We start from the raw sequence: 10066 nt of genomic DNA, 5'->3' as shown, positions 1-10066 counted from the left end.
GCATCAATCAGAAATAGCATGTCTCATCTGCGCCCTGGAAGAGCAGGAGAGAACAGACGCAGTGTGTTTTACACAGTTGGCAGCGAAGACTGGGAGATGGTGGATCCACCAAACAAGGACCCAGCTCCATCTGATAGCCAGCATCGAGAGAGTTCATCTCACTTTAATAGATGTAAGATTAGATTCTCATATTTTCCTTTCCAAACCATGATTGAGGCCTTAAAAGTTTGTTTTTCATGTCACTCCTGTCTACAGACTCCATTGGCTCAGCATTCACTTTTGATTTCCGCAACCCCTCAAAAATTAAGCGACCCTTTCATAGTGGTTCTGGGAAACCTAACCACAGTGCAGAGAGCTCACCAGTTGAGTATAATGAAAGCAAGACCTCCAAGTTGCAGCTTCGCATTCAGAGCCAGCAGGAGGAAATCAGCCAGTTACAGGAGCAAGAGAATAAACTCAGAGAGGAGCTTGGCAGTCAGAAGGTAAAATGTCTGAGTCAAATCAAGATATTTTTTAATGTCATCTTTAAAATCTAATCTCTAATCACATTGTTATTTTGCGTTCTTGGCAGGTAGCTTACATATTACAAGTTAGTTTGATGTCTCATCCTAAAACTCAAAATACGATAACATTGTTTCAAAATATGGTAACATTATTATTATACCTGTGAAATGGCAACAATCTCCCGATTTTTACCATGTTGAGGGTTTCTTGCTGCAAATGTTTGCAGCAGGTCAAAGCAAATATATTTTTGTATTTATTTATTTTCGAGCTGTTTGCTAATAGTTCTTCATCTCACATCATTAGTAAATGTGTGTTTGCTTTTCTATAAAGGTATCAGCAGAACTAAAGCAAGGGCCTTAAGAACCGCAAAATGGGTACTGTTGTGCTTTTTCATTTACAGTTTCCCTTTGGCCTTTACATTAACACATTAACACATTTAAACAACGATTCTGCATAACAACTAAAAGCAATATGTGGCTAGCTAACTATTACAACATTATTGATAATGTCTTATTACCTTTTTTATTATTATTAAATAAGGAAACAATTAATTAAAAATAAAACTTTATTCAGGGACAATTTATTGGACTTTTCTTTAATGGTGGCATAGAATGAAAATCTGGATAATCATAGGCATAGCTGAATAATAAGAATTTAGTAAATGGAAACTACATACCATGAGCCTCAAACATTGTTTCCTCATTCTCATATTCCGTGAGCAGGGTTGCCAGGTTTTACCAACAACACAAGTCCAAGTCAAAGCTAGCCCAGTAACATCAAAACTCAGTATATGTCACGGCCCAAATCATGAAATAATACATGTTTTATATCACTGTGTGCATTGTCCAGTTACTTATTCAAAAATAACTGTATATTACTAATTTGAAAGAATCTGTTATCATAACAATTAGCTTACCTTAAGACTGATTGCAGCTAGCATTGTCTTTTTATTGTTAACGCCATTTGCCATCTAGATAAATGTGGGCAATTGCAGAACAACTGAAATGAATCCCAAACTTGTGAAATTAATTATATATTTAAAAATCTAAAATAAACATTCTAAATATTTATAAAAACGAAAGACTTTCTTCTGTAGATTACGTATACTTTTGCAGTTGTTGTTTACAAAGATTCCTGGAAAGTCATTCTTATACCGTGGAAACATAAGCAGCCACTCATTTTCTCCTGCAAACATTCAAGCGCAGTTTTTTATTTTTTAATCAATGGTAGAATATAAATTTAGTAAAGTAAAATATTTGAATGCAACCTTATTAATACAATTAATGCAATATATCACATCTGTAACCCAAGGAATAAAATAACAACCCTTCCAAATATAGTCAAAACCGTCCACCTCATATTAGGGCAAATTCATAAGGTTTAAAATGGACCTGTAAAACAATTTCTCGAGATTTGTTTGCAAATACCTAAGTAACATAACTTTTAGGTAGATATCAGAGAACAAGTGAACATATTGCATCAATTATGCTCATTATCCGGGATTTTAATCCCTATAACATGTTCAGTGTTCAGCAACATTTAGAATTTAGATAAAGTTTGAAAGTGTCTATAAAATATAGCTTTTTTGGGGTCAAGTCACTTGTGCATGAATATATGACAAAAGTATGAAGAAATAATGAATGAATATACAGTAAGTGTTCCAGTTAATGGTAGTGGAAACAAGAGCCAAGTGACTCATAGAAATCTACATTTTTGTTAATAGTTTTAATGCAGGGGTAGCCAATCCTGCTTCTCTTGTGTCACCATCTTTCAGACTTTTGTTTCATATTGATTTGAACACACCTTCCTTTTATTTTTGAGAACACATTGTTTAGTACAGTTTCAGTTTGATGAGTGTTTAAGTTCAAATCTATTCTACTGTACCAAGGTTCTAAAGGATTACAGCAGTCTTTGACCTCAGGACTCTTTAAAAACTGACTATCGACTGTAAAGGATGACCATTTTGCCAAGTCAGATTAATTGATGTGTGTTTGATTAGTTTATCCAAATAAATGATAGTTCACTGTTTTCTCAAAAGAGATGTGCGCTTGATACAGTACTTTCTTTTTACCAGGAGTTGGTTCGTCTTCTCCAAAAAACACTGCATAGCTCTCAGTGTGATTGGCCTTCCACTGTGGGACCTCACAATCATTACCTAGAAGAAAATGAGGTAGACAAAGCCTGGACAGAGCGCGACACCCAGATAAAAGACCTCTGTAGCCATATGGAGAAGCTAGCTTTGGAAAAAGAGAGTCTTCAGCAGGAATTGAAGGGTTTGAAGATTAAAGTTGGGGAGATAAATGAACAACTTGGCATGCTCATGGAGACCATTCAGGCCAAAGACGAAGTCATTATGAAACTTTCCCAGCCAAGTGGTGAAGGAGAAACTCAGTCAGCTAAATGCAACTCACCTACTGTGACTAGGGAACAACAAGAGTTGAACACCCTAAAGGTAAAGAAAGTTCAGTAGGTGCGTTCCAAATCGCATACTTATGCACTATTCTACACCATTTTGTATTATAAATAGTATAAGTAATGCATTTACACTGAAAACTCTAAAAATAACAAGTGCACTTTAATTACCCGGATGATGCACTTGTTCAATCGGTAAAATGAAGTGTGGAATGATGGACACTTCACGCACTCAACAGCCACTGCTTTGCTCACGTAGCAGAAGGGGTGGAGCTATCGGGCGCACATGTTGGATAACTTTATTTATTTTGGCAGTTCTCCTACGAGAGTGATTATAGCGCCTCACGTTGGTGAATGCAATTACACTCATGACAGGTATTATTTGATAGTTTGGTCATTTATTTCACTGATTTGACAACCGTCAAACGTCATCAGGGAAACGGTTTAAATTCTGTTAAGTAAAAAAACATTAGTGCTCCATTTGCTGTTGAGTGTGTAAGTGCATAAGTACATAGTGCATGAATGTATAGTGTGCCATTTGGGACGCAGCTAGTGTCTTTCCACTTTTCATTCAGTACAGCAAGAATGAAGATTAACAGTGTAGATAAATATAAAAATAACTATCAGTGTACTACACCAGCAGAGATCATCACACTTATAGGCACTTGGTGTAGTTATGTTGTATGTCATTTTAAATGTTTTTTTTTTTTTTTTTTTTTTTTTAAGCATAATGGATTCAGATTTCTTTCTAAAAGGCTAAATCATACTGAAAGGGATTTCAGCCATAGTTTTTTTACAAGTTGTGATATCAATTATGTTCTACTATTTTATACCTAGAATGTTGTTTTGAAATTAAATGCTCATTGTTATAGTAATCATCCTAGGGGTATGTTGGTTTTAAAACATTGTAGCTGTCTCAGTAGTTATTAAAGTAAAGTCCAAGTAATCATTTTTTGTTTTTGTGTTGTTTTAACTGTAAAAAATAGTTTGTATTATTAGAATTTAGAACTAATTTTTATGTTTTTTGTTTTACACATTTTGAAAAACAGATTTGTTAAACAATGTTGCATAAATAAAGTTGAAACACAGTATGTTGTTTTAGTAATTGTGGTATGATAACAGTACATACAATACTCCTTAAAACATTGGTCTCTGAAGTGCCTTACATAAAACTTGCATGGGTTTTGTGCTTTTCCAGGATAGTCTAGAGGGATACAAATCCCAAAATAAGTTCTTGAACAAAGAAATCATCGAGTTGACTGTCTTACGAAGAAATGCTGAATCCAGAGAGAAAGTGCTGGAGGCAAAGGTCTGTGACTTCAGCTAACCAAGTACATATAATGTAAAATGTCATTGGTGTTTAGTTTGCAGGTTCCTTATGTGTTATGTTGGCATACAATTTTCCTTTTATTTCTAGCATTCCATTATCCTCTGCAAATTGTCTGTGCAATCTTTTTTTCCTGAGAAATAATTTTCTCATGTTCTTTGCACTTTTTTCTCTGTTTGTGTGCTGTACAGTACAATAGTTTGGAAGCCAAGCTATGTCAGGTGGAGAGTAAGTACCTGGTTTTACTACAGGAAGTGAAGTCCCCCGTATGCTCCTCCTCAGAGCAGACCCATAGTGGAGATGTCATCACCCGCTTACTTGAAGATGCACTACAGGTGGAGAGCACAGACCAACAGGAACACCCTGTCCTCAAACCCAATGCTGTCAGGTAAATTTGTCAGAAAATTAAAACACCAGTCTAAAAAATTAAAAGCATCATGCCAGAAAAAAAATACTGTTGTGCTTGCTGTTATATTTAGATATGATCAGTGTTCAAAAAACAAAACTTTGTGTTAGGGCTTCTTGATTATTTATGAAAATTGAGCTGCAAACATTTTTGTCACGTAAAAGCTTACAAGATAAAGAAATCACAACCATGAAAATGTTTGTGATTTTTATATCATAATCTATCTAGTAACATGGCAGGAGGTTTTTTTTTTTGTTGTTTCATATTCAAAACTGCTTAACACAACTGTAATTTACATATTACAGACTTAACAGTACACATTAGCCAGTAATAACAGTTTACCTGTATGTGTTAAACTGACTAAGACTAACTTAACTGACTGAGTGGATGTTACTAGTGGATGTTTGGGTAAAATGATAGCATTAATGTGGCTAAATTAAACTTGTGTTTCTTTATTATTTTTCTCTTGCTAATAAAGCTCTAAAAAGCCCAGTTGTGTATGTTTTAGTCTATAGATTTTTGTGGTAACACTTTATTCTGATGGTCCATTTGAGTATTAGTAGACTGTCTGCTTAATATTTGTTGATACTGCTACTGATAACAGACATTTAACTGACTATAAGAAACTTGTATGTCAACTTATACTAACCCCAACCTGACAGTCTACTTATAATCTAATGAGAATTAGTTGGCTTGTAGTTGCAATTTAACTCAAATTCAACAAACGGACCATCAAAATAAAGTGACCGTTTTTTTTTTTTTTATTATTGTTATTATTCTTTAGCAGGTCACATTTGAAAATTGGCTTTGTAACATTGAATTTTGATTTGCAAAAAATACAACCAATGGTTAATGCTAAAACTATATTCTTATTTAGTGAGTACGATATTTATGGCTTCAAAACTGTCCCGGAAGAGGAAGATGAGGAAGAAAAACTTGAAGCAAAAAAGAGAGCACTGGACCTAAAGTCCCTCTCCCTGACAGACCAGGAGACATCAGTTCGAGTGAAGTGGGACAACTATCTGGCTATAACCATGAACAGAGAGATGGTTCGATCTCCAGACCTGAAGGCACTGATGCGAGGCGGGGTACCTCACATACATCGTTCAAAGGTTTGGAGCTGGTGTGTGAGCTTCCATGTAAAGAAGATGCGTGACTGCCAGCCAAAAGATTATTATCATAACCTTCTGTGCATGGCAAATGATAAACCCAATCCAGCCTGCAAGCAGATAGAGCTTGATCTCCTGCGGACACTCCCTAACAACAAGCATTATGCCTCTCCTGATTCTGATGGTATCCAGAAACTTAGGAATGTGCTGCTGGCTTTTTCCTGGAGGAATCCAGACATTGGCTACTGTCAAGGCCTCAATAGGTAGTAGATCCAAATTATATAATCAGTCCTTAATTTAATTATGGCTAAAGAAAAATCAACATCTGAATGCCTAGATTTGAAAGAAATGTATATTTCTTTCAGGTTGGCAGCTATTGCTCTTCTGTATTTGGACCAAGAAGATGCTTTCTGGTGTCTCGTGGCTATTGTGGAGGTTTTCATGCCAAATGACTATTACACTAAGACACTGCTCGGCTCACAGGTACCATTTTCAAAATTGTCACTCACTTGAACAACACCAGCAATCTTCTGAACTAAATATTCCTGAGATATTGAACTTGTTTCTCAGTGAAGAAACTTTGTAACCATTTTATATTAGTACTTGTTTATCTCTGTAAAACTGCTTTGAACAATCTGCTTTGTGAAATGTTACTCACTGAAGCTAAGTAGGGCTGAGCCTGATCAGTACCTGGATGGGAGACCACATGGGAAAACTAGGTTGCTATTGGAAGTGGTGTTAGTGAGGCCAGCAGCAGCACTCAACCTGCAGTCTGTATTCTAATACCCCAGTATAGTGAATGGGACACTAAACAGTGAGCGCCGTCGTCTAAACTGAGGTCCAGACTCTCTGTGGTCCTTAAAAATCCCATCGTACTTCTCGTAAAAAGAGTAAGGGTGTAGCCCTGGTATCCTGGCCAAATTCCCTCTATCGGCCCTTACCCATCATGGCCTCCCAATCATCCCCAAATTGTCCACCACTGTTGTCCTGTGACTGCCGTCACATCATGCAAGTGGATGCGGCACACTGGTGGTGGTGTGGAGAGAACATTGCGGTTATTGAACATGTTTATATGCTGACCTATTTGCAATGTGATGTTTACTTAAAACCATAGTAATGGCATGCTGATACTTTAGGCCTGTGATTGCTGATATATGTTACTGCAGGATCAAAAAAAGACCTGCCTATGGTGACAAATCTGTTAAATTTGCTTAGTTATATTACAAAATATTTGAAACTTGTTTTTTTGTTCTGTTTGTTAATTGTTTTGACTGTGATGTAGGTAGATCAGCGTGTGTTTAAGGACCTGATGTATGAGAAGATACCCAGACTCCACGCTCATTTTGAGCACTATAAAGTAGACTTCTCTCTCATCACTTTCAACTGGTTCCTTGTTGTGTTTGTGGATAGTGTGGTCAGTGATATCCTCTTCAAGATCTGGGATGCTTTTCTTTATGAGGGACCAAAGGTATGAAGTATTTTATCGGCATGTTCCAAAATAAACCATCTGTTCATTGATTAAGTACTGTATTAATTCTGTTTTCACATGGAGCCTAAACTACTTAGTTCATTATATCCACAAAAGCACATCACATAATCTACTGTACATCTACTGACAAAGCTCAAATAAATATTGTAAGTCCTTGATGAGTGCTGACAGAATTTTTTTTGTTGACAGATAATTTTCAGATTTGCTCTTGCTCTCTTTAAGTACAAAGAAGAGGAATTTCTGAAACTTCAGGATCCTATGACCATTTTTAAGTACCTTAGGTACTTTACACGTACAATCTTGGATGCAAGGTGCTTATGTTAATAAAAATACAATAATTGTAGCTTTTGAAAAATTGTTATTAGATTGTTGTTACTACTGATTCTGTGTTCCTTACAGAAAGTTGTTGGCCATGGCCTTTGTGGACATGAACCCATTCCCATTGAGACAGATCCAGAACAGGCGTACATTCCACCTAGAAAAGGTCCGTCTTGAACTCACAGAACTTGAAGCCATTCGTCAGACCTTCTTGCGGGAGAGAGAGAATACCATGGATGGCCGCACACTTATCAGTGATGACGAAGAGGAAAGCTGAAGCGCAGCTAATAAGAGGCCAAACATCAAAGCTGATTAAAACCATGACGTGTATTATGCTTTTCAAAAAATTTCAATTAACAAAATGTGACTTTGAGAGACCAAAGAACAGTATTGTTTTCATTTGATCAAAATATATGCCTTTTTATTTTTATTTTTTTCATGTTTGATCAATATATTTTCCATTTGTACAAAGTGACAAGTATTAATAATAAAGTAACAAAATAACTTTTCATTTAGGTAGTAACAATTGTGCTGGTGCAAATGAGATATATCTTACTATGATAGACCACTATTTTTGGGACATATTGGGATATGCAATCCAGGGCACCAACACTTTTTTCTAGTTATACTAATTAAAATGTTTATTTGTTTACATTAACTTCAATACTTGTATTATATGAATAATATTTTTATTAATCAAATTCTGGGTTCTGAAGCCTGCCTTCTTTCTAAACATTTTATAGTTTGTCACATTCTGAGTATTTTAAGCAAATAAAGCAGTGGCAAACATAAAAATCAACAAATGTGACATGGATCTATCACCCAGTGCTTCCCTTTCCATGTAGGTGTCCAAGTTCCTTTTGGCAAAGATTCCTGAGAGTTCAAGTTGTGATTTGTTACAGAAAACTTAAAATTAAAACCTTTACTGTGAGAGCTGGTCTCTCATGATGGACATTTTTTTTCCAGGTATTGAGGTTGCAGATGTTTACTTACTCTGTGCTTGTAGAGAAAAATGTATTGTGTACATTGTGAGATCTTGTTTTTTGACAGATTCATTTCACATGTACAACATTGTTATCTGTTTTTGGAGATTTTAGTCTTAGACTTTTTAGGGCACGCTTTGTTCTAGAAAATCAGTAATTGCTTAGACTAGGATTTTAAACCCCCCAAAAATCTGGGATCATTCCTATAAAATAGTTGATGGCTGCACAAATAGGTGTATGTAGACATGAAGTAACTTGTGTGAACAATAGCACAGAGTTTTACTAAGCTATGATTTTAAATGCCATAGTTGCTGAAGCTCAATGCAATGTCTTGTATAAACCTTTATGTGTACAAAACTTCTCTTAAAACATTATTATTGTAGTATAATTATACTTTCTAAATACTTAATACTGTACACTCTCAGAAAAAAAATGGTACAATGTTGTAACAAAAGGAGGTACAAACCCTTGTCACTGGGGCAGTACCTTTTTATAATACAGGATTGTACCTTAAGACAAAGATTCAAATTTGTACCATTGCAGTTTGGACCTTTGAGGACATGATTGGTACCATGGGAAGCCAAAATGTACCTTTGGTTTTTAAAACCTGCAGATACAATATTTTACCTTCATCAAAGGTACAAATCTGATCCATGAAGGTACCACTACAGCGACAAGACACTTAGTATCTTAAGTGTCAAATGTGTTCCTTCAAGAACTATTTAAAGGCATTTTGCTGTATCCAAAATGCCTGAGTTTATTTTCAGTAAATATAAAACATCAAATACATTTTTAAGCAACGTTTTTTTCAAAGTCAAAGTTTCTTTTTGTGTAAATTCATCTTTTCCATCTACAATAAAGAATAAAAAATACTTTAACATAAATCAAAAGATCTATTTTTTGCTAAACATTTCACAACACTTTCACACAAATGTTACAGAGATACGTTCTCCCATGTACAATATAAAACATTTTTTTCTCCAATTTTCACACCATACCTTTGTAATCATTTAAAAATTCACTTAATTTACTTAATTTTAAAAGAGAAATAGAGTCATGCAAAAGTATTGTAACAAGATATGCACAATGTTTGATTAGTTTTACATTACTAAAATGTCTGCATGAACACTTTGCAGGACTTTTTGATGGCGTAGTGGAAAGCAAATGCCAAAAAGTGCGGATTTCAATAATGAAAATGTATTTATCAGAAAATGCTTACCAAATGTTTATTAAAAATGTCTTAAATATTTAGTTTACAATACCTATAGTTTTGTTTTACCAGTTGTTTTCTATTGTAGAACTTAATAATTCATGTTTTTTAAACACACAATTTTAAATGATAATTCATGTTTCAATATGGAAATTATTCATAAAATCACTTTGCCTTTACTGTAATATTTATTTTCATAGATATTGTATAAAGGTGTTGTGCAACACTTATGTACCTTTTTTATGAGAACAAGTGTCTACCTTTATTTCATTTGTACCATAAAAGGTACAGAACAGTATTATAAGAGG

At 34.9% G+C, this 10066-nt stretch overlaps 1 protein-coding gene across 4 annotated transcripts in view; it reads left to right on the top strand.

The window, feature by feature from the left end:
- Positions 1–9390, top strand: part of tbc1d2b (TBC1 domain family, member 2B) — a 53920-nt gene extending 44530 nt beyond the window's left edge. For 3 of the 4 annotated variants that reach the window (XM_056451611.1, XM_056451610.1, XM_056451613.1), the window contains 10 exons: positions 12–172; positions 256–482; positions 2579–2956; positions 4115–4225; positions 4435–4631; positions 5527–6021; positions 6124–6241; positions 7041–7226; positions 7437–7558; positions 7647–9390. In XM_056451611.1, coding sequence (XP_056307586.1) covers positions 12–172; positions 256–482; positions 2579–2956; positions 4115–4225; positions 4435–4631; positions 5527–6021; positions 6124–6241; positions 7041–7226; positions 7437–7558; positions 7647–7842 — 2191 coding nt within the window. In that variant the 3' untranslated portion in view covers positions 7843–9390. The remainder of the gene's footprint in view (positions 1–11; positions 173–255; positions 483–2578; positions 2957–4114; positions 4226–4434; positions 4632–5526; positions 6022–6123; positions 6242–7040; positions 7227–7436; positions 7559–7646) is intronic. The other variant, XM_056451612.1, reaches the window with a different exon arrangement.
- Positions 9391–10066: the final 676 nt, after the last annotated feature.

Source organism: Danio aesculapii, chromosome 25, assembly GCF_903798145.1.
Source record: "Danio aesculapii chromosome 25, fDanAes4.1, whole genome shotgun sequence".
NCBI classification, from domain to species: Eukaryota; Metazoa; Chordata; class Actinopteri; order Cypriniformes; family Danionidae; genus Danio; species Danio aesculapii.
Note: the sequence above shows the minus strand (reverse complement) of the source record. Positions and strands in the feature narration are given on the sequence as shown.